This window comes from Neocloeon triangulifer, unplaced genomic scaffold (assembly GCF_031216515.1).
Source record: "Neocloeon triangulifer isolate White Clay Creek 2 clone unplaced genomic scaffold, ASM3121651v1 ptg000013l, whole genome shotgun sequence".
In the NCBI taxonomy this organism is placed as follows: Eukaryota; Metazoa; Arthropoda; class Insecta; order Ephemeroptera; family Baetidae; genus Neocloeon; species Neocloeon triangulifer.
In genome coordinates this window covers 3,433,119-3,454,788 of record NW_026775555.1, presented here as the reverse complement: position 1 = coordinate 3,454,788, position 21,670 = coordinate 3,433,119, and the positions used below count along the sequence as shown (strand labels likewise).

General features: G+C 35.4%; 6 protein-coding genes across 7 annotated transcripts; 3 read left to right on the top strand and 3 right to left on the bottom strand.

Moving 5' to 3' along the window:
* Nucleotides 1-41: 41 nt before the first annotated feature.
* LOC132198730 (GA-binding protein subunit beta-1) lies at nt 42-2,621 on the bottom strand. Of its 2 annotated transcripts, none has more exons than XM_059622924.1 (9): nt 2,220-2,621; nt 1,964-2,152; nt 1,703-1,900; nt 1,465-1,644; nt 1,278-1,404; nt 991-1,221; nt 807-926; nt 640-752; nt 42-580 (listed from the first exon to the last, which is right to left on the bottom strand). In XM_059622924.1, the coding sequence occupies exons 1-9, from the start codon at nt 2,256-2,258 to the stop codon at nt 350-352; spliced, it is 1,428 nt and encodes a 475-aa protein (XP_059478907.1). In that variant the 5' UTR covers nt 2,259-2,621; the 3' UTR covers nt 42-349. The 2 variants fall into 2 exon arrangements, with proteins under 2 accessions (XP_059478907.1, XP_059478908.1); XM_059622925.1 differs by having other exon boundaries at nt 42-577.
* Nucleotides 2,622-2,803: 182 nt separating this feature from the next.
* On the top strand, nt 2,804-4,212 carry LOC132198858 (uncharacterized). Its single transcript, XM_059623123.1, has 3 exons — nt 2,804-2,925; nt 3,160-3,538; nt 3,603-4,212. Exons 2-3 carry the CDS (start codon nt 3,177-3,179, stop codon nt 4,045-4,047), a joined length of 807 nt encoding a protein of 268 aa, XP_059479106.1. The 5' UTR covers nt 2,804-2,925; nt 3,160-3,176; the 3' UTR covers nt 4,048-4,212.
* Nucleotides 4,213-5,362: 1,150 nt separating this feature from the next.
* Nucleotides 5,363-7,419, top strand: LOC132198944 (acidic mammalian chitinase-like). The gene is made up of 8 exons (XM_059623287.1): nt 5,363-5,501; nt 5,558-5,728; nt 5,794-6,026; nt 6,200-6,327; nt 6,382-6,499; nt 6,554-6,739; nt 6,951-7,076; nt 7,135-7,419. Exons 1-8 carry the CDS (start codon nt 5,426-5,428, stop codon nt 7,267-7,269), a joined length of 1,173 nt encoding a protein of 390 aa, XP_059479270.1. The 5' UTR covers nt 5,363-5,425; the 3' UTR covers nt 7,270-7,419.
* Nucleotides 7,420-9,030: 1,611 nt separating this feature from the next.
* On the top strand, nt 9,031-14,032 carry LOC132198946 (carbonic anhydrase 2-like). Its single transcript, XM_059623288.1, has 7 exons — nt 9,031-9,267; nt 10,307-10,351; nt 11,907-12,071; nt 12,299-12,437; nt 12,500-12,605; nt 13,363-13,590; nt 13,643-14,032. Exons 1-7 carry the CDS (start codon nt 9,216-9,218, stop codon nt 13,832-13,834), a joined length of 927 nt encoding a protein of 308 aa, XP_059479271.1. The 5' UTR covers nt 9,031-9,215; the 3' UTR covers nt 13,835-14,032.
* Nucleotides 13,932-14,835, bottom strand: LOC132198947 (coiled-coil domain-containing protein 12). The gene is made up of 3 exons (XM_059623289.1): nt 14,553-14,835; nt 14,361-14,499; nt 13,932-14,247 (listed from the first exon to the last, which is right to left on the bottom strand). The coding sequence occupies exons 1-3, from the start codon at nt 14,699-14,701 to the stop codon at nt 14,056-14,058; spliced, it is 480 nt and encodes a 159-aa protein (XP_059479272.1). The 5' UTR covers nt 14,702-14,835; the 3' UTR covers nt 13,932-14,055.
* A 355-nt stretch (nt 14,836-15,190) lies between these two features.
* On the bottom strand, nt 15,191-20,446 carry LOC132198753 (sodium-coupled monocarboxylate transporter 1-like). The gene is made up of 12 exons (XM_059622958.1): nt 20,000-20,446; nt 19,145-19,422; nt 18,664-18,731; nt 18,450-18,604; nt 17,984-18,124; nt 17,764-17,872; nt 17,590-17,699; nt 17,350-17,533; nt 17,206-17,292; nt 16,989-17,152; nt 16,349-16,553; nt 15,191-15,853 (listed from the first exon to the last, which is right to left on the bottom strand). Exons 1-12 carry the CDS (start codon nt 20,182-20,184, stop codon nt 15,716-15,718), a joined length of 1,824 nt encoding a protein of 607 aa, XP_059478941.1. The 5' UTR covers nt 20,185-20,446; the 3' UTR covers nt 15,191-15,715.
* Nucleotides 20,447-21,670: the final 1,224 nt, after the last annotated feature.

The following is a 21,670-nucleotide window of genomic DNA, read 5'->3' as shown; positions in this document are numbered from 1 at the left end:
CTTTACGACGACGGCACAACGGAAATGAATTGCATGCCTCATTCTCGCAACCAAATTTGTATTTTCTGGTCGAAATCCTGTCTTCTAAGTACTTACAATATTGCAAAATGTACATCATAATCAAATACAAAGTTCTGTAGGATTAATTGTCGGAACTATTTACACTCAAAATGTCTTGAGCACAATGCAGAAGAAAGATCATAAAAGACTTGATAGGCAAGCAAGGCGCTGGAAACACAAATGTTAATGTATTGAAAAACCAACAAACACATTGGTTAATTGAGCCACTTGTAAAAGCAAGGATGAAACTGAAACGATAAAGGAGAGATCGACTCCACCTTCACTTGCACTATTGCGCACTCTTAGTCAGCGATTGCAATTTCTGTCTGTACTTTTCAGCTTCTTGCTCCTTTTGCAGGAGCTGCAGTCTGTATTTCTCAGCATCACGCTGCGCCTCTGCTAGCTTTTGATGCACTAATTGCAAGTCATCGTCACTGCACTCCTTGCTCAACATCACTTTGTTCGATTTCATAATTCGGAGTGTCTTTGGCAAACTTCCATCGGAGTTGGAACAATCCTGCTGCAAAAGAAATTCATGGATCGTTACAAGAAAAAAAGAGTTACTTCATCAAGCATTACATTAACTCGTTTCATTGTCGTTGTACTAATAATTTTAGGGAGTGTTATTGTTGCTGCAGTAGTGCTTTTTGCATTCTTTTGGCCTTGCGTGTATAAATTGATCACTTTTCTACCTAAAATTTAAAAGAACTTGTAGATAATTTAATTAAATTTAAAAACAAACAAACCTGTTATGGCGGCAAATTGGTCAGCGGATATGGTCATGATGTTTGGCTTGCTGGACTTTGTTTTCGGGGTCGTGTTGCTGATGGCCCCACGTGTCAGGTTGAGAGCCATCTTTCCAGCTTCTACAGTAACATTTTTTGGTTGTAAATATTGATCCGATTAATGATAAAACAATTTGTTTCAAACCTGTAAGCACAACTGTCTGGCCACTTTCCATAGCCGAGGCCACAATGTTGGAGTCGTCGGCAGGCAACATCTGAATGCCATGGGATCGCAGGAACTGGATGTTGCTTTCGACACTCGACGCACTTGCGCTTGGTGCGGAGTAGGTCTTTTTGGGCTTCTTGTCACTGAACTTCATGTGGTACTTTGTGGAAGGCGCTTTGGTCCCAGAAACATCCGGTCTTTTGGGCGAGACTAAGTAATACAAAAATCAGAATTAATTATACAGTAAAGAAAATGTCATTGATTACCTTCGATTACTTCGTCTGTAACGCCTACATCTTCTGAATACTGAATTAAATTTTCTGCTGCTGTGTCAGCTTCCTCGAGTTGTCTGTTTAAATATTCTGACGGATCGTTCTCCATTCTTATTCCATCCTACATGAAACAAAATTAATAAATAAAGTAATGAAAAATACATACAGTATCAATGCATACCCTAACTTCGGTGTTTTGCAAGGCATCCATTATGTCCTGCCTCCCACTCTCTAAGGCAATTGAAAGCGGCGTTTTCTCGAATTTACTGATAGAATTTGGATTTGATCCGTACTCCATCAACTTGACCACTGCTGAATAGTGGCCTCTCTCGACTGCCCAATGCAGAGGCGACATAAGAAGCTGAGGACAGATAGAAATAATTAACTCCAGAAGGCTTATTAATATTCAAAAGAATTACCATATCTGTTGCATCAACATCTGCTCCGTTTTCTAGCAGAAGTGTGACCAGATTTGTGTGGCCCTCACTTGCTGCAAAATGCAGTGGAGTTCGGTCCACTTTGGTGCGGGCGTCTCTCGAAATTCCACCCCGTAAGAGCAAATTGGCCGTCTCAAAGTGGCCGTTCTGGACAGCTAAATGCAACGCACTCGTCCCCAACTGAAAAATATTAACATAGAGATTTAATATTTATTTTATTTGGAGGATGCAAAAATGCAGTACCCAGTCTGAAGTGAAAGGGGCTCCTCTGGCCATCAGATTCCGGCACTCGTCTTCAAGTCCGTCCCTGGCCGCCTCGAGCAACTTCTTGCCCAATTCGAGAGGAGTGGCCACACGGGCACCCACTGCCAGCGAATCGCCGCGTGAAGAACCCGGTGTTGGACTCAGTTGGATGGTGAACAGTGCCTCGGACTACAAAGATCAGAAAGAATGAGTTTTATTTGCATATGGGCGAGCTAGGGTGCGGGCGTATAAATACCAGGGGCACTCCGTCGTTGTTGCACATAAACGCTTGCATCCTGAGAACCTAGATTCGGTTCCAGCCTGCGACTCTCAGCATGAACGAGGACATCTCTCAGGCTGCTCCTCGCGGTGATTCGGCCCAAAAATTCGGCACACTTTCTTCAGATTCATGGTTGTAAACAATGTCGAAAGGGGCGTGTCAGGCAGTCGGAGCAGACGGGAACGATTCGCGCCACCGCAGTCAATTTTCCTTTGATTTTCCGAAATCAAACTTTTAACAGTTTTGAGCTCGCCATTCCGCGCTTTCAGGTCCGACAAAAAGTTTTTTCAAAACCGCACTTTGCTGCCGCAAAATTCGGCTAATTTAGGGTTTTGAAACCAGGTCGCAAAACACAGGTTTCCTGACTCTGAAGTCTAAGAGTTGCCAATACAACAAAATTTAAACCGCTATGGGTTCCTTTGCCATTTTCTCTTATAAACAAATATTCTGAATTATTTATTTTAAATTGTTCTTTTTATTATTATTTATAATTTTCTAAATGATAATTTATTCTATTTCAATGAAAATTTACATATATGTACAGTAATTTCTATGTTTCCCAGCCTGATTATTTTTGAACCCTCTGCCCCAACCCCCTCCACAGCACAGTACACCCATGCAAAAACAAAAACGCCAAATCAAAAACAACAAAACGAAACGAAATAAACTGGAGATTCCTGATGTGAGTCTGAAAAATTTTTGCTTTTTTATTATCACCCTTTTTAAATTAATAAAATAACTTCTTATTGTACGTATCTAATAACACTGTTGCAATTTCACTCAAAGCATTTTATTTTTTAATTACATACATATTTATTTTACATATTTATTTTGTGTTTTGTTTTTTATTTATTTGTCTTCGTTGAATTTAGGCAGTTTTTTTTTAATGACAACACATTTTTATTTAATTTTTCAGGAAAATTCTTGTCTAACATGTCGGAACCGTACGAGAACTTCCAAAAGTTGTTTACCGTCCGCGCCGAAAATTTTGGCAACGATGAGCAGTTCGTACTGGACACCAGAGACCTGGACTTACCGGTGCATATCAAGTGGAACTTCCTGGGCATCGTCTCGTTCCTGCTGAGCCATCCCTTGGATGAGAACACAGAGGCCATACTGGACCAATTGCTGGCCATGGGCAAAAGGGTCAACAACGAAATGGGCAACGTCCCGGCCCTGACAGCTCTGGCCCTTCAATCCCAAGATCAAAACCAAGCGCCCGTCATCAGCCGTATGACGAAAAAGCTGCTGGAAAAGCAAGCTGACCCATTGTTCATATCAAGAAAAACCTGCAGGTTGATTTTTTTTTTAAATAATCATAAATACAAAAAAAATCTAATAAATATTTTTATATTCAAGGTCTAAATATACCGTACCTGACGCTCTGGGAATGGCCGCTTTTTCTCGATGCGTGCCTATGCTGCGGCAGCTGTTGGCCTACTGGTGGCCAAGTCCGATTTACGTTCTCGACAGTTGGACGGGTCACATGCCACAGCAATTCAAATTCCTCTTCCCCATCCTAATGCAGTATGGCTGGCCCCATGGAACGCCTATTTGTGAGGACGTCGAGTATTTCATTGACAGTGTCATCGAACGCAATATCGAAGACGACATGACGGAGTGGAAAAACTTTAAAGTTCTAATGCGCAGCCAGCCAAGCTCGCTGAAGAAACTTTGTCGAATTGTGATCAGGAAGACCATCGGACTCGGAAAGCAGAATGGACACGAGTATTACCAGTGCATCGAGAAATTGGACAATTTGCCAACTGCGTTGATCAGCTTCTTGCTTCTTAAAGAACCTTGAAGATGTGCAAAGGCACAATTCTCATTTTTTTCTCTCTCACATTTCTGTGATATGGATGATTTAATTTAACTACACTTATATTACACCAGTGAACATTGGAGCTCTCTTGCAAGTATTTTGAATAAAAATTAAATGAAATTACAACATTACAAGTGCAATTTCTAATTTGATAATTTAAGTGAATAGAACAGGGCTTTTAAATTTAGACACACATAAATAATGATGTCATATTTGGCCTAAAGGCCATTTTATCACTTAAAATTAGCTAAGTGAATACTTTTTTTAACGCCCATCACGTAAGTTTATAATATTATAAATTTTAAATTAAAATTAATTATTTATTTATTAACATATTTTATTTTCATAAATAATATTTTTATTTCTAAATAACTATTTTAAAAATTATTTATATTTTAATTATTTTTTTTTTCAATTTTAAAATTGATAATTTTAGATTTTAATTGCAGTTTTCTGTTAAATTTCATGTAAAGCAAAACATATTATATATATAAACCTACTAAGCTTATAAGACATGCTAGTTAATTTTCAAGAAGATTAAATTTTTTCTGTTTGATCCCCATGTTCACAATTACAAACAAAACTATAATTAATAATTAAATAAATACTTTTTAATATGGTTCAAATCAGATGCATGTATTGTATAAAAGGAAATTGAATGCAAAAAAAATATCATAAAATTACATTATTTAATTAATACATTCAATAATTTTTAACAATTGATTATCATTATCAACACTCTAGAGCACAGTATTTTTGAGAAGCAGTTAGAATACGAATTTTATCGCGTCCGCTTTTATTTACAAGGCAAGGCATATATATAAAACCAGTGTAGGAAAATACGAAAAAAAAAATGATCTTGTCGCCAGTCGTCATAAAGAGCTTGGGCCATGCCCTGCAATAATGCTTGCAATTTTTATTGAGTGACAAATCTGATAATAATTTAATAATGCAGCAGGAACAAATGCATCAGACACAGCACCATGGTTTAGATCAAAGTGCCGCAATTAAAACAACAATCCACCATGATATAATACAAATGTAGTAAACTTGCAATCAGCTAGGGTGGCACTGAACATTTTATTACACTAAAAAGCCGATTTTTGATATATTTTCCAAGCAAGCCGGTTGTCATAAATGTGATTTTTTTATTAAGTCATCCCTGTCATTTTATTTAAGGACAATTAAAGGAACCCCCATATATTAAATGCTCACACCTTTGATATCCGTGGTGCCGACAAGGTGATTCAAAATGACAGGTTCAATATCGTAAAAAAAGGAGTTTATTCATTTTATGAATTCAGGGCTTTATATAAAAGGCATGCAGAAACTGTTGGTTCTCAGATAAGCAGAAGACAAAATGAAGAAATCACTCATTTTGGGTGCCGCTCTTGTGCTCACGGTCGCCTTAGCACCTGCAACTGCACAACAACAGAGTAAACCTATTAATTAATTTACGAATAATTAAATTGTGAATTATTTATATTTTTAGAGCGGGTTGTGTGCTATTTCAGTAGTTGGGCGTCTTATAGAAATGGTGATGGCAAATTTGAGGCCGAGAACATTGACCCGTTTTTGTGCACGCACGTTGTCTACGCGTTCGTCGGCACCAACCCCGACGGAACAGTCAGAATTTTGGATTCGTGGAATGACATCTCGTTGAGTGAGTCTGAAACTGAAATTTTCCTTTTTTTTTAGAATGCTAACGAAATAATTATGCGCCTATAGATGGTTTTAAGCGTTTCAACAATCTCCGTGTGACCAATCCTAATCTCAAGACCATGGTTGCCATTGGAGGGTGGAACGAGGGCTCAACTGGTTTTTCAAATTTGTGTCGAGATGCAACTCTCAGAGGAAGGTTCGTCACCAATTTGTACAACTTTGTCAAAACGCACGGATTCAGCGGACTTGAACTTGACTGGGAATATCCGGCACAACGAGGAGGAATTGCTGCCGATAAGGTTTATTATAATTTATTATTAAAAACTTTAAAATAAGTTATTAAAAAAAAGAAGAAATTTCTGAAAAAAATCTTAAATTTATTAGAATTGATTCAAAATTCTCAACAGGGAGAATTCAATAAAAGCTCTTCTAACAAAATAATTAAACGAGTAACATTAATTTAATTTTACAGGCCAATTTCGTGTCTTTGATCAGAGAGCTCAGAACCAGATTCAATCCCGAGGGATTGGTTTTGAGCGCTACAGTTTCTGCAGGAATTTGGACGGTCGGTGCTTCATACGACATCCCACAGCTCTCAGCGTAAGGGAAGGAGTTTTAAAATTAAAAGGTTTAATTATTTAAAAATTTCTCCAGCAATTTGGATTACATTAATTTGATGACCTACGATTACCACGGCTCGTACGAAGGACGAACGGGTGAAAACTCGCCCTTGTATGCCGCCGCTATAGATACGGACAGAACTTTGAACGTGGTATGTTCGAATACACATTGAATAAATTTATAATTGATGATTTGAATATAACAGAACGCAACAGTAAGCTATTGGGTGCAACAAGGTGCTGCCAGAAGCAAATTAAACCTGGGGGTGCCGCTTTATGGACGCACGTTTACTCTTTCTAATCCACGCAACACAGATCTTGGCGCACCGGCCTCAGCGCCTGGGTCTGTTGGACAGTATTCGCAAGAGTCCGGCTTCCTCATGTACAGCGAGGTCAGTTTTATTTCCTTCTCAATGATACTGTTTTTTAATTTCTCTAAAATATAATTTCAAGTATCAAAATATATTTTAATAAATCAAAAATTAATTACATCAAACACCAGATTCGTTCAGAAAAAAATAATGCTGAAAATCATGAATTATAAAAATTAGAATAATAAGGAATTGTCAGCATTTGATAGTTAAAAAAAAATTCATTTTGCAGATTTGCTATCTTCAAAGGACGCAGACAGGCTGGACCACGTGGTGGAACTCGGCTCAACAGGTTCCATACACTTACAGAGCCTATGAATGGATTGGATACGAAAATGTCGAGTCTGTCCAAATCAAGGTTGGTTCATTTTTCACTAAAAGTTTTCTTTAAAAATTGATTTCATTTCATTTCAAAGGGTCAATATGCCAAAGCGAACAATCTCGGAGGAGTCATGGTTTACGCCCTGGAGATGGACGATTTCCGTAATATTTGCGCTGGCGGCCGATACAGGCTTTTGAATTCACTCAGAAGTGCCTTTTTGTCACCTTAAATATTGTGATTTTTTTTTCATTAGGAGCATAATTTTTGATAAATATTTTACTAATTAAAGGAAATTAGATATTATCATTATTATGAAATGAAGAAATATGAATTTTTTGTGCATATTTTTGAAAATAAAAAACCTTCTTGGACCTCGAAATTTAAATATTTATTCAATTATATAAAAAATCACTATTTATCTATCTAAAGCGCTGTTGCAAAAATTACGTAAAAAACCGCAACTATTTTATTTGTGAGGAGCAAAGCAAAAGATAAGCACAGCTAAGTTCTGTGCTTTGTGGGCTAAATTATTATTATTTAATTATGGTAAAAACAATTACGTTGGCAGTTCAAAATTCGTCGTCACGTTCACAGTTCATGATTTGCAACAGCGCATTCGACATTACGTCTAGATTCGTCCAGTGATGCGTAATTGGACATTCATTAGCAACGTAGCGTCAGCGTGGTGACGAGAAAAGTGTGAAAATGAGATCACCAAAATTGCTGCCAAAACGCGTGAAAGGTGCAAAACAACTCAAAATTTGACCTAGTTTTAATCTATGTTGTTATGTTGGGTGAATTAAATTTTCTTCCCTAAATTAAAAGAGGCTTAAAATTTATTTTGAAAAATTACTGATTCAACTTAAAAATATCCCAAAAATTTTCTATAATTGCAAAAATTAAATTTTTTATACTTCCATATCATTAAAAAAAAAATATTAATAAATTAAATTAAGGTTAAATTAACTGTTAAATTGTTTGCTCACAGATAAAGGGAATGAATGGAGGTTTTATACACAAAGTGAAAAACGTGAAAATCAGGAGACCTTGTTACACTTACAAGCTTGTTGGAATTTTGCCGGTCAGAGCCTAGCTCTAGCAATTTTTCGCACCTTGATTTCGGCATGCACGAATTGTCTGCGCTCTGTAGTAACAGAAAAAAGCAGACAGATTGTTAACACAACATAAAGTAAACTGCACGTATGGTCGTGTTTCAATAATCTTTACTAGGTTCTCATTTAATTTTCTTATTAGGAGAGCAAAAATTTAAAGAAATGAATTCCAATTATACTTTTAGGTTAAATAATTATAAGTTATAATATGCTGGTTCAAAGAAATAATCCTTAAGAAGTAAAGAAAAAAAAAATGATGTAAAAATCTTAAAAATGAAAAGAAAAATTAATTGGTCTAAATTTTTTTTATTCACGCTAATTTTTGGTTCTTGACTGTATTTGACAAAGATCCCTTCTAAAGCGACTTTGCTATCCATGGGTATGTTAACATAACGTGAATTTTTTTAATTTATTTTGATATGCAACGATTTGTACAGAAGAATTTTGTGGTAGAATTTCTTTTTCAAAACATTTTTGGTTGATATGAATTTCCTATTTCCTGTGGTGATGAAATGAAAGAGAGTCATTTCCTGGTTTTCAGTCTAAAGAATAGTATGCCTGGGGTAGAAAATAAATAAAAAAGTTAAGAAAATTAGAAATTTCTTATAGAATTCTTCAAAGGATTTCCAAATTAAATTCATCGCTAATTTAGTAAACATAATAAAGCTAACTTTCCGCTAATTGCAAGTTATTGCATTGAACGAGTAAATAAAATTATTTTCTGAGGTGACGCTAAATGTTCAAAAGCACTTTGTATCATTTTCGGCGAAATTTTTTGCAAGTCTAAGGGTGACGAAACAATCTTAGAAGGGAGTGCCTTTTACACCACCAAGATAAGCACAATTTTTATAATAAGGTTCACTTTTGGCTCTTCCATTTGGAATCCACGAGTTGCGGTCGTGGGCCGATTAGAAATAGAAACAGGAGCCCGTTTGGTTTTGGCCGGCTCGCCAGCAGCACCCACACCTCTGCCAGGACACGACCAACGACAAACGGACAGCAAACAACGCGCGCGAATATAAAAAAAATACAGCACTCTTTCGCCGCCAGCCAGCCTGCCAGCATGAACAGCGAACTGCTGCACCTCGCCTTTTGCCTAGCCTACATTAGCACAGGTAATTTTGCGTAGTTCCTTAAGTAATTCAATTTTAGTTAAATTAGCAAACACTGACAACCGGCCTTTGCTTTTCATTGTATAATTTTGAATGCTTAATCATAAAAATAAAAATTGCTTTTATTTCATTTTATATTGTTGTTAAATTTTCATCTAAATTTTGTTAATAAATTTTCCTACTTTTTTTTGTAATTGTTTTAATTAAATTTTTTAACAATTTCAAATTTTGTGGCTTAATTTTCCGGGTTCATTGCTGGACACTGAGTTTCTCAGAACTTGATCGTCTTGCCCATTATTAGCTTTCTTTGGCGGTGCTGCCATATAACAAAGTCAACAAGGAAGTTCTCTTTGCGCATACTAAATGCCGAAAAGACCCAAATCAAATGGCAAACTCAGAACTGCTTATTAACATGCACGGGCGATGCTCAAATTCAAATAATGTCACTCTGGCGTGTGTCATTTTCACGTGCACACCATGAAGTGACTTTATAATTTGTTTGCGTCCCTAGATACGGCTACTGACCCGCTAACAGCCAAATAGACAAAATAATTATAATAATAATTGATAATAGCAAAACAGTTAGTGCTTAAATTAGTGGTCATGGAAATAAGCTGGATATTTTTGTTCCAAAACACTTTTCAAAAATTTCCTGCTCAAATTTTAACATTAAAGCTGATTGGATTTATAAATTTTTTATTTATATTTTTTTCAAACAAAATTTCCTAGAAAAATTTAGATATATTTTTTGATCTGGTTTTGTGTTGCCACAACCGATTGTTTCGCTCGACGCACAAATTCGAACTGACCCATTTAAAATGGTTTTGTTTGGCGCAAAATCGTGACTGATGATATTGACATCAGGCGGAATGGGATACAATTAACAAGCCAATAAATATGCCAAAAATGTTGGCGCGCCGCTCAGACACGAGCGAACTTCCCTGGCCATTATTCAGCATGAGCAGTTTTGCGTGCAATTGCAAACTGTTAATTTTCAAGGAAAATCTTGCAGCTATAAATACTTTTTTCCTGTGTGTTGCAGTTTTCGCAGACGAGGGACACGGATTTGGATACGATGGACTTTCAGGCAAGTGCACGGAAATTTATTTAAAAATTTAATTATATTTATTAAAAATAAATCTATATTAAATTTAACAAAGTTTATAAATAAATTAACCGAATCCATTAACTAATTTAAAAATAGAAGGCAAAATACTCCCTAATGAGTGTGACGGAAATTGGCCGGCGCCATAAAAATAATTGGCATGTGTCTGAAAAATTTGCGTGCCAAACAAGACGACTGTGACATCACAATCATGGGATGTTAATATTTGCCTGCTCAGTTAGGAAGACGCCATAAATTTTATTATAAGCTCAGGGATTGTCTTTATCTAATCTTTTCAAGGGCACGGTCGCATCCTTCTTAAATTACGCTGCGATCCCTTGAGAAAGTCATGAAACTCACCCGCAATTACCAGATGGATTGATTAAATAATAAATGAGCCGCCGAAAAATCCCATTATTGACTTTAATTAATGTAATAATTAATTCATCATCGCACACGATGAGAGCTTTTTGCGGTTTCGAGAGGGTTGATCACTAAATAATAATGTGAAAGTCGTCGCGTGTGTTTTTCGCGCTATCGCCGTAATGACAGGTTGCGTGCGGATTATTAAATTATCATGTCGCGCGCGGTGTGTGTGCGACGGGTCTCCTTCCTAACTATATATCTTGGAAACGCAACATCGAGAGGATGACTGACAGCCTGAGAAATTTATGGCGGTGAAGGGCTTCATGTTAATTGTGCAAAATAAATAGAGATAAATAAACACGTGGACATGTGCAATGCAATGAAAATAGGAAATTATTGCCAATGAAAATATAATAAATAAATTATAAAATAAAAGGAAATTATACAATTTTAACAAACTTTTTGTATTAATAATAAAATATCAGGTAATGATGAATAATAATTTATATCATTAGATTGTGTTTATCACCATTCAAGTGCTTGTCTTGAGCGATTAAAACAATCTTTTTTTTTGAGAACTTAAAACCCAAAGAAACCACTCGAAACGGGAAATAATTAAATTAGTACTGCCTTGACGTGGAATAACGTTCCGAGACAACGAGATATTTGAGACAAAGCCGGTGCAAAGAAAAATTCCTGTTGTGATAATAAACAATTTTAATTGAGGGCGAAAATTTCCCAACTTGTCTCAAATATCTCGTTGTCTCGGAACGTAATTCCACGTCAAGGCGATCAGTCACAGTACTAATTTAATCTTTATTTATTTAAATTATTATTATATTGCTTAAATTTAAAATTTATAATTAAAATGTCCGCAAAAGGGTATAAAATGAAAAAAATTATTCAATATATGGTTGTTTCTGATAACAAAACGTTTTCCAAAATAGAACTTTGCTTTTAATTGTTGCTACATTATGTATTATTATGCCAGTATTGAAAAATCAATCTACAGGAACAATTTTATTGCAAAATTTTAAAAATATTTGACATTTTATTTGCATGATTTTTTTTTTAATTAAAATTATTTTCTATCAGCTTGATTTACGATTTTTTTTCCACATACTATTTAAATTATTAATTGATTTAAAATATTTAAACTTTTAAATTTCAGGGCCTGAATTTTGGTCGAAAAGCTTCCAAACGTGCGCTGGCAAATATCAATCTCCGATCGACATCGAGGAGCACAAGGTGACCAAAGTCAGTATGAAACCCATGCGGTACCACGGTTTTGCAGACAAACCCCTCAGCTCAACGGTGTCCAACAATGGCCACACTGGTGAGTGAATACAAAAAAATCAGACCTCGTGGGAAAAGGAATGGCGGTCAAGTTGCAATTCTGAGCTGGAGAAAAAAAATTGCCACTTAAAACGTTAGCGGGCCGTGACAGTTTGTTTTTGTTCGAGAAAGTAAATATCTGCTGGTTTTCCCCAGTAATTTGTGTGAAAATGCAGTGAAAATTTCTCTTTATTATGAATTTATAATTTTTTTTTTTTTAAATTTCAGTGATGCTTCAGTTGAAAACTGAGGAGCCATTGGCAGTGTCTGGAGGACCCTTGCATGGCCACTACCTTTTCCAGCAACTGCATTTTCACTGGGGCCACAACGATTCCGTCGGCAGCGAAGACACCATAAATAATCACAGGTACAATTATAAATATTTTAATTAAAATGTGACTCCAATCTCGATAAATTTGATTTCTTCAGTTTTCCTATGGAACTGCACATGGTTTTTTACAATGAAAAGTACGGCGACTTCAACAATGCCCTGAACCACAAAGACGGCCTTACAGTTCTCGCTTTCTTCTACGAGGTAAAATTAAAAATTGAATTTTCAGTTGGAAGTGAAGAAAATGGGCTTCTTTGTCCTCATTGAAAAAGGTTTTGATTGAAAAAAAAAAGACATACAATTTTGGTCACAGACTGGAACCCTAAATCCTTTTTCACACAATATTACAAGCAAAAAAATCAAGTGAAATAAAAATAATCATTCAGAAATTAAAGCTATTCATAATAAAAAAAAAATATATTAAACTAATAGTAAACATTGTATTTATTTTCTAACAATGTGGATAAACAAGAAAAAAATCAAATTAAACATATAAATCATTTTAAAGTAATAAAATGTTAATTTAAATTAATTAAAGAAATAAATAAAACTACTTACTATAAGCAAAATTAAAAATATAACCCAATAATCATATTAAATTACATAAAGCAAAATAATATGTAATTACAACCGAACTTAATAATTATTTACAATTAGCATTTTTTTTTCATAAAAAGTAACTTTTTTTTTTAAATTTTGCCAACTGTGACCAAAGCTGGTGAAGGCGTTTGTATTATTAATTCAAAAAAAAATTATTTTTTAATCATTGCCTATGAGAAAATTAATTAATATAAAAAGAATATTTCATACATTTCATTCATTTTTAATAATAAATCTAGTATTTAATACAATTTTTATATCAATGAGGACAAATTCCTTTTATTTTAAATTTCTTTAATCTCTCCTTGATGAGTGTCAATTTCTTGAGTTAAATTTGACCAAAATTAATGAAAATTCCCAGGTGAGCTCGGACGACAACTTTGCTTACGCTGAAATGGTTGAGCACCTGCCTACCGTGGTGCTGCCCCATTCCGAGGCCAGACTGGCCCGGCAACTGCCCCTCGAGTTGTTGCTGCCCCGCGACAAATCTCAATACTACACCTACAACGGCTCCCTAACCACGCCACCCTGTTCCGAAGTTGTCACCTGGATCGACTACAAAGAGTCAATTCCACTCTCCCACGAACAAGTATGAACAATTTTCATCTTAAAATTTATTTTTTAATTAAAATGTGGATCAGGTTGAGGAATTCCGGAGTTTGAAAAACACAGACGGCGACTTGTTGACGCACAACAACCGTCCGGTGCAGCCGGTCGGAGACAGAATTGTGTATTTTAACGAGAGAGAAGACTATGGAGACAGTGCAGCCGGTCCGATCAGTGCCACGCTGCCATTGGCACTCTTACTTGTGATAATTCTATCGATGGTTTAAATTAATTGCGTGTCGAACAAAAGGAAATAGACTGAATAGATGTGCAAAATCGCCTCGTGTAAATAATCGGGTTTGAAGTAAATTATAAACTCTTGCCTTTGCGGAAGAATTTATGAAATTTATGTAAAAAACAAAAATCATTTTGCATTTCTCGTCAATGCTTGTACCATTTGAAAATATAATATATGTACATAATAAAATGCTGGCCTTTTCTGCGTCCTTCAGTCCTCGTCCAGCTGCTGAGGCTGCACCATGGCCACGGCTTCGGCCAAGTCGCTCTGGCCCTCTCGTAATCGGTCTCTGATCAGCTCGGCAATCGCTCTTTGCGTCCGTCGCTCCAACTTGGCCAGTTTGTGGGCCACGTCCCTTTTCAGATCCCAGTCGGGCTTGCGAGGCGCCAACGTCGTCAAATCCTGATGAGAAAAATAAATATGAGAGAAAATCAATTTTATGCTGAAAGTTTAAAATAACAACATTTCGTAGATTCTTATTATTTAAGTTTATTATAAAAAAATTATTTTCTAACCAGCTCTTCAATTATGCCTCTGTTCTTGGCAGCCTCGAGCTGCTCTTTGACCTCTTCCTCGACATCACCCGGCTGTGCATCAGGAATAACTTTGTCTTGTAAAACTTCATCCTGCGGTCGGTAACTTCTGAATTTCGGCCTGTTTGGAAATTTTTATTTGTAAATTTTCTGCAAATATTTTAAATAACTTACTTCGGAAGTCCTTCCTCCTCTTGTTTGATTTCGTCCTCGGACTTTTCAGCACCTTCAGAGGTTTCCTCGCGTTTCCTCTTCAAAGCCAAAAGACGTTCTCTGCGTTTCAACGCGTCCGCTTCAAGTTGGCCCACCCCGTCTTCAGCCATCGATTTTCAAGTTTCAATTTCTTCTACGGTGGAAAATGTGTGCAATTAATTTACTTTCGCCTTTTCCTGAAGATATTTTAGCCGGTGTCTGTTGTCTTGTCTTTTTGTTTATTTTTTCCACACGTTGTTGGCATTTGCATTGCAAAACGACCGGTGCTGCGCCCGTGCGGCGAAATTTCGCATCATGCAGCGAAACGCTATCAAAAGGCGCCAAGAATGACGCGCAGCCCCAGCAGACAAAAAATTATCATCGAGTTATTTTTTTTTATTTGTCCAAATTGTTTGACTTAATTGTTTTTATTCAATTTTTGAAAACAGTTTATTTAAAATATTGTAATATAATTATAATTTTTTTATTATAAAATAAAGTAGACATAAACTAAATTTATTTTATTATTTATATTTAATATTATTTATAAATATATTAATTTTATAAAATTTAGAGGAGTTTTAATGGCCGGTACACAATTTGAATTCTATAACATTTTATATCTCGCTTATTTAATTTTTGCGACAAAATTAAAATATATTTTGCGCATAATGTCCATCATAATGTTTTCCTTATATTTTGACGATTGAAATATTTATTACATAGGAGAGAAGATGTTAGAAATTTTTTGTTCTACTCTGCATGAAAAACATGTTAAAAAGAAGTTATAATATGATAATTTGTTTTACCAGAGAGGTTCTAATTTTTAGGGCACAAATTTAGTGAATGTTCTAAGAGCAATAATAACTTGTGTTTTGGTATTACTGTGCTCGTTAATGATAATGACTGTATTTTTTTGATCAAATAAATGAATTAACATAATCTAATCTAAAAGCCAATAATATTATGTATGGGCAAAGAAGGCACAAATTATTTTTATTATTGTTAAATTATTCATTATGTGTATCACAAATTTTATTTACAGAGTATATTGCTATGTATTTCAATTGTTTGAGCATTTATAATAAAAATATTTCTAAATTTAAAAAAAAAATCTTCTTCTCGATATCTATAGCATGGCCCTTTTAAGTTCCTGTCGTGTTCTCTGTCATTTCCACTACAGAGCAGAATGCTTCGTTCACAATGCCTGATGGCGTAGCCGGAATTTCAGTCGGGTCATTACTGCTCCAGCAGACGATGACTGACGAAGGTGTTTTAAATTGCTATAATTTGCACATGATTATAAATTTAATTATTTAATTCTTCACTTGAAATTAAAGCAAAATAAAAGCAACTAAAGAACAAGAATCGCATGCAACACAAAATGAAGCAAATAATGGATTTTGTAACTTTTTGTTGACGTGGTCAGTTTTATTGATGGATTGTTTTACCAGTTGCACTTTTTTTTGCAGCCTGTTTGTACGAGACTGAGGAGAACCATGACATTAAAATCTCTTAGCTGACAGTGCTTAAATTAAGTGATTGTGGTGCGGATGAAAAATAACTTAAAAAAGAGAGCGCTGACGAGACAAAAACTTTTTTACACGTCTACAGCAAAAACAAAATATCTATTCTAATAGGCACAGTAAAAATGCATTTAAAATCAGTCACATGAGTAGTAAATCTTGTTCTAAGAAAGCAAAAAAGCCGTCTAGATTTTTTGCAAATTATCACACAATTGGCAGGAGCTCTGCGGGCTGCAGAAGTGGGGCGCTGACCTGAGTCATTTCTTGCTCCTTGGGCCGATTGTTGGCGAAAATGGTTGCGTTGTGGAGCAAACGAGATCCTGAAGGTAATGAGGGGCTTGTCTTTCTCGTCAAAAAACTAACCACCAGTCCCACGACCACCGTGCACACGGTGGCAATAAGTGAGTACCAAAGGAAGGAAATCCGAAGAAGAACATGAGCTTCCTGACGCAACTCGCTGAGGAAATGGAAAATTTTTTATTTAATGAGTTATAAGCTATATTATAATATAATAAATATACATTTGAGATGGGATGTAAAATTTAAGCATGTTATAAGATGCAAAATAAAATTAGATTATAGGATAGGATAAGAGCAGCATGAAAGGCCATATTAAATTTCTTGATAAAGCTAATAATGTTTTATTACTACTTAATTTTAATTAAATTTTTTTTTTAATTTATCTATATAACTCTCTTTGGCTTTACTTAATTGAAAAAAATTCATTCATTTAGTAACTTGAAAACCTATTTAAATAAATAATCATTTAAAAAATAATAATATAATTAAATGTATGTAAATTAAGATTTTATTAAAAAAATTAATTTAACAGATGAAATTATTATATTTTGTTTTAATTTTTTACAAACTATAAATTCATATTATTTCTTACCTTGCATGAGGTAGAAGGGCGGAGGTGAAGGTTGAGTTGTCGCATCCCTCAATACTGGTGGGAAGAGGTGTGAACAAAACTTGTCCACTCTCCGCCGCAATCTGTGATCCTACCGTCATTCCACCGACCAGAACTACCCCAGCTACCAGCCCAGTTCCTACGCCCTGGAAAAAGTCATTAATAATGTAATTTAATTTCATTTTAAAATCAGTCTTACCAATGAATTAGCCCAAGGGCAGTAGATACCGAGAAGAAACACGCCTAACAGAGCGCCTGAGAAGAAGCTCGAAAGTGAAACGGCAACCTTTAGAATTTCAGATATTAGTTTCTGAATTTAATTTAAATTGTTCACCAGACTTACAGGAACAAGTCCACCCATGTAGGGCACAAGGAAGACGAGGAAGAAGGAGGCAAGACCGAAGCCGAGGGCCAGAACCTTGACCACCACCGCGGCCCTTTTTTCGCTCATCTCGCTCTTGAGAAACACGCCGTTGATTTCCGACAGCCAGATTGCGGCCAGCGAGTTGACACCTGTTGACACGGTGCTGTGGGAGATTTCAATGAGCGCACTTTTAATACAAACTTTTCCTCAAATACTTGCCTCAGACCGGCACTGAAAATCCCGGCTACGAAGAGGCCCGGGAATCCCGGGACGGTGCCAAGAATGTCCATCACAAATAAGGGAAATAATTGGTCAGGTTTGGACACTCCCTGGGTGAAAAAAACCATAAATTAAATTAATTTAAAAATTCAGTTCCTTGAAGGTTGAACTTACGCCGGTGACTAGAGGGTCGCAGTCAAAATATTGGGCGAAAATCAACATTCCAGCGTAAACTGTGATTGCAACTACGAAGGTCCAGCCAAAAGCATTGATCCACAACATTCTAAAATAAAATTTTTTAAATTTCTGTTTTTAAGATTATTTAAATAACTAATAAAAATAATTTTAATAATAGTAAATTTCATTGAAGTAAAATTAAAAATTGAATTTTTACCTTCTTGCCGCTTCCACAGTCGGCACGGTGAGGTATCTTTGAACTTGGAGTTGGTTGACGCCGTAGACAGCGCAGTGAAGAAAAGCTGCGCCAACCAATGATCCCCAAAAGGTGTATCTCTCTGTCGGATCCATGTCGAAGCTGAAAATTATAAACAGATTTTATTTAATGCTCCTCCGGAAGCACGGCAATTTAAGTAATTGCTGCAAAATTCAATTGAAGCGATAATTTTTCAGAGCAATGGAGTGCGGAAATCTCGCCAAGGCCGCTCGAAATTACACCAGTGGATATTTTAGTATATCAAAGAAAAACAAAAGCTTTTATCCCTTTTTCTCCACCAGGATGTAACAAGTTTCTGGGTAAAAAAAATCAGCATTGCTTGAATGCTCCGTTGATTTTACTCACTCCTTTTTTGTTTCGTTTCTTTAAAAATGGAATATAAAGAACTAAAGAAATAACAGCTTACTTGAAGAATTGTGTCCGGTTTGCAGCGGCGTTGCGCTCCCAAACGACGCTGAATCCTCCAAGGTCCGCTGTGCCTTTGTACAGAATTGCTAGCATAGATGAGTAAAGGACCAATACTTGGAAAGTGTCCGTCCACACCACGGCTTTCATACCACCCTATTCAAATAATTTCGTCTAAATTAAAAAGAAAGACCAAAAGTACAAAAAGAACTTACAATAGTTGTGTACAGAATGCAAACGAGGTACATGACGGTGACCACAATCTCTGTATTTATACCAGTAACTGAAATAAATCAGAAAAAAAATAAATTAGCGCATTGATGCTGAAAGTTTATATAAAAAAAAACGCAGACAAAAATAGCCAAGAAAGTTTTAACCAAAGTATTTCATAAATTTTAGCGTTACCTTAATTATTTATTTTACTTGATAAAATAAAACGTTAAATTAATGAAAATTTATTTGGCCAAATTACAATTAAATTCAGCAAATAAATTAAAACTCAACTTCAAAAATCTTTAAAATACATAGAAGTAAATTTGTAGATAAAAAATAATCATCAAAATTAATTTATAGCAAAGAATAATTAAAACATTGAGCAAAATCTTTGCTATTAGTGGCGAATTTTTGTTCAAAAATGGTTTTTCTATACGCAATTTTTTTAAACATAAAATAAAATGTAAAAATATTCAAACTCACCTTGGTGTAGAGCCATGGCTGGTGCGTAAAGCACCAGGGCAAGGTAGATGACCATCTGAAGGGAGAAAAGGGTGGAGGTGAAGAGCTGCAGCCAGCGGTCGAAGCGCCTTCCGATGTATTCAAAGGCCGATGTGAGGCGCATTTCGCGGTACAAGGGAATGAGCACATATCCGGTTAAAGGAATAGCAGCGAAACTGGCCAAGCCAAAAATCCACAGCTGCGGCCCGAATAGATAAACTTCCGCCGGTTGACCCATCAGCGTGATTGAAGACAAGAAACTAAACAAACAATATTACAAAAATTTGAATATTATTTTTACAGTTAAATTTTATTAATAACAAAGTTTAAAAAATATATATAAAACAATTAATTTTTTTCTTCAAATTTGCCATTTAAAAAAAACAATAGCTCTGCCCAGTGTGTTGATTGCACTTAAATTACATGCAAATTTATTTTTTCAACTTTTCAACGCCAATTTACAAGCAATTATACTTCAATTGTATAATTATTTATTTTAAAACAATTTTTTTAACGACTTGTCAATTATGTAACAGTTATTTTAAGACGAAAAATAGCAGACGGACAGCATGGAATGCCATTGTTATAGTTCACAGTAGGGCAACGTCTGCTCTTTCTTGTTAGTTTGTTTGCATACAAAGGAAGCGCGCGATTATTGAGTTAAAAAGAACACTGAGCACGTGTTTAAGTGCAAATATAGCGCGGTGTGCGACGAACACTATCTTATCATAATGTTTCGTCAGTTAATTCAGCTCCTCGCCTGCATCCTCATAAAATAAATCACAGCAATTTATTCAAAATTGATCAAATTAATGATAAATTTTAATTGCAACTGACCTGGCGAGCATGCTGAGGGCGACCGGAATCGTGCCGAGCTGTCCGTTGCCGGTGAGGAACTCGGCCGACGATTGTCCGCGTCGTCGGCAGCCGTGGTAGAGGCCGATGGCCGCCGACACGGCCAGCATGCCGGCGAAAACGAGGTAGTCGCTCCAGTCGAAGAGTCGCTCGTCCGTCGTCTGCATTTTGTCTGTGCCGAATGCGCCTTCCGCAACGGGCGCGCCACCTTTTATTGCAGAAGTGGGAGGGAGTCGCGGCCGCCGCCGACACTCTCAGATAGACCTGAATGCATCTTGAGCCCAATTATATTGTACGAGTTTTTTGCTCTCACACCCTTTTTATATTTGCAAAGAGTTTTGTCTCGCCTCTTTCCTATCGTACATTATTATATTCTGCTTGTTTTTTTTAGTATCAAAATTCCCAAACCAATAATCTTCTTCTCTCCAACATAATAATGTTTATTTTCAGCATATTTCATTTTTTCATTACATTCGTGGTTTTTATTTTGATATTATTAACATTTAATGAAATTTTGAAAACGGAAGCAATTTTTTCATTATGATAAGGACACGATTTTAAATATTTTAATTCTGGTTTCCAAAATGAAATGTTAATAATTGAAAAGTATTTGCTTATCTTAATTTATCATTTAATATGAAATTAAAGAGATATATGCAACCAGTCATCTAATTTATATATAGTTCTATAATTAAACGTTTAAAAAATTTGCCTAAACCTTAAAATTTAATCATCAGTTTTACAAAAAAATCAATATTAAATTAATAATAAATTATTGTAGGATAACAAAAAGAATATTAAAACTAAAAATTGAAATAATAATTTAATAAATCAAATATTAAATTAATATTAATATTTATATTAAATTAATAGTATATAAGAATTAAATTATAATCTTATTATCATTAAAAATTACTTAAATTGTATTTTAATTTTTTATGCAATTCTCCGTTGAGCTGTAAACATTTGAAAAAAAATGTATTTGTTCATGCTGAATCATGCTAGTTATTCTCCTCGGTCGATTGGAGAATTTAAAAAATTGTAAAAAAGAGAAGAATGGCTTACAGATTAATTGCGAAAACTCAATACATAAAAGAGACCGGTTAATCCACGCAAATTATGACTATAAATAGAAATTTCTTTTCTTGGAAATGAAGATCTGCTCGAGTGTCAACTTCTAATTCAAACAATTTCTTTTCTTGCGACAATTTTTACAATCAAAACATTTTCTCATATTGTCGAGTTAGCATAAATAATTTTTACAGGAAACAAATTTTTATGTAAGTGCAACGTAGCAATGGGAAGAGCCGGAAATATTTAATAGTAAATAGTATATGAAAATCAAAGTTTTCCTCAATTAAAAAAGTAAACAGCTCAAAATACCCCACGCGGTATGTTAAAAAAGTTTTCCTCCTCACAATCGGATTTTGTTCTGGGATTCACAATATTAACACCATTTGCCGACGGCCGCTGGAAACAGGTTGACTGTTCTCGTGTTGGAGATTCCCAATGTCAAGGTCTTTTTTTTCGCGCTCACGCTACGGCCAAATTGTGCTCCGCTTAAATTACACTCGTCACTCAAGTGAGTGGTTTGCAGTTTTTACGATCGCTTTTTTTTGCAATTATTTTGGAACACTTTATCTCTTCAATCGT

Excerpts from the sequence above, each read along its gene's own strand:
- LOC132198730 (XM_059622924.1), bottom strand. The coding sequence starts at position 2,258 with ATGCAAGCGTTTATGTGCAACAACGACGGAGTGCCCCTG. Across the intron at positions 1,901-1,963 it reads CCCCTTTCACTTCAGACTGG|TTGGGGACGAGTGCGTTGCA; the intron begins GTACTGCATTTT and ends AATATTTTTCAG. Across the intron at positions 927-990 it reads CCAGACAGTTGTGCTTACAG|AAGCTGGAAAGATGGCTCTC; the intron begins GTTTGAAACAAA and ends ATGTTACTGTAG.
- LOC132198858 (XM_059623123.1), top strand. The coding sequence starts at position 3,177 with ATGTCGGAACCGTACGAGAACTTCCAAAAGTTGTTTACCGTCCGCGCC. Across the intron at positions 3,539-3,602 it reads ATATCAAGAAAAACCTGCAG|GTCTAAATATACCGTACCTG; the intron begins GTTGATTTTTTT and ends TTTATATTCAAG.
- LOC132198944 (XM_059623287.1), top strand. The coding sequence starts at position 5,426 with ATGAAGAAATCACTCATTTTGGGTGCCGCTCTTGTGCTCACGGTCGCC. Across the intron at positions 5,502-5,557 it reads TGCAACTGCACAACAACAGA|AGCGGGTTGTGTGCTATTTC; the intron begins GTAAACCTATTA and ends TTATATTTTTAG. Across the intron at positions 6,328-6,381 it reads GACATCCCACAGCTCTCAGC|CAATTTGGATTACATTAATT; the intron begins GTAAGGGAAGGA and ends AAATTTCTCCAG.
- LOC132198946 (XM_059623288.1), top strand. The coding sequence starts at position 9,216 with ATGAACAGCGAACTGCTGCACCTCGCCTTTTGCCTAGCCTACATTAGC. Across the intron at positions 9,268-10,306 it reads CCTAGCCTACATTAGCACAG|TTTTCGCAGACGAGGGACAC; the intron begins GTAATTTTGCGT and ends TGTGTGTTGCAG. Across the intron at positions 13,591-13,642 it reads TTCCACTCTCCCACGAACAA|GTTGAGGAATTCCGGAGTTT; the intron begins GTATGAACAATT and ends AATGTGGATCAG.
- LOC132198947 (XM_059623289.1), bottom strand. The coding sequence starts at position 14,701 with ATGGCTGAAGACGGGGTGGGCCAACTTGAAGCGGACGCGTTGAAACGC. Across the intron at positions 14,500-14,552 it reads GAGGAGGAAGGACTTCCGAA|GCCGAAATTCAGAAGTTACC; the intron begins GTAAGTTATTTA and ends ATTTCCAAACAG. Across the intron at positions 14,248-14,360 it reads GAGGCATAATTGAAGAGCTG|GATTTGACGACGTTGGCGCC; the intron begins GTTAGAAAATAA and ends TTTTCTCATCAG.
- LOC132198753 (XM_059622958.1), bottom strand. The coding sequence starts at position 20,184 with ATGCAGACGACGGACGAGCGACTCTTCGACTGGAGCGACTACCTCGTT. Across the intron at positions 18,732-19,144 it reads AGCCATGGCTCTACACCAAG|TTACTGGTATAAATACAGAG; the intron begins GTGAGTTTGAAT and ends GATTTATTTCAG. Across the intron at positions 17,293-17,349 it reads ACATGGGTGGACTTGTTCCT|GTTGCCGTTTCACTTTCGAG; the intron begins GTAAGTCTGGTG and ends GAAATTCTAAAG.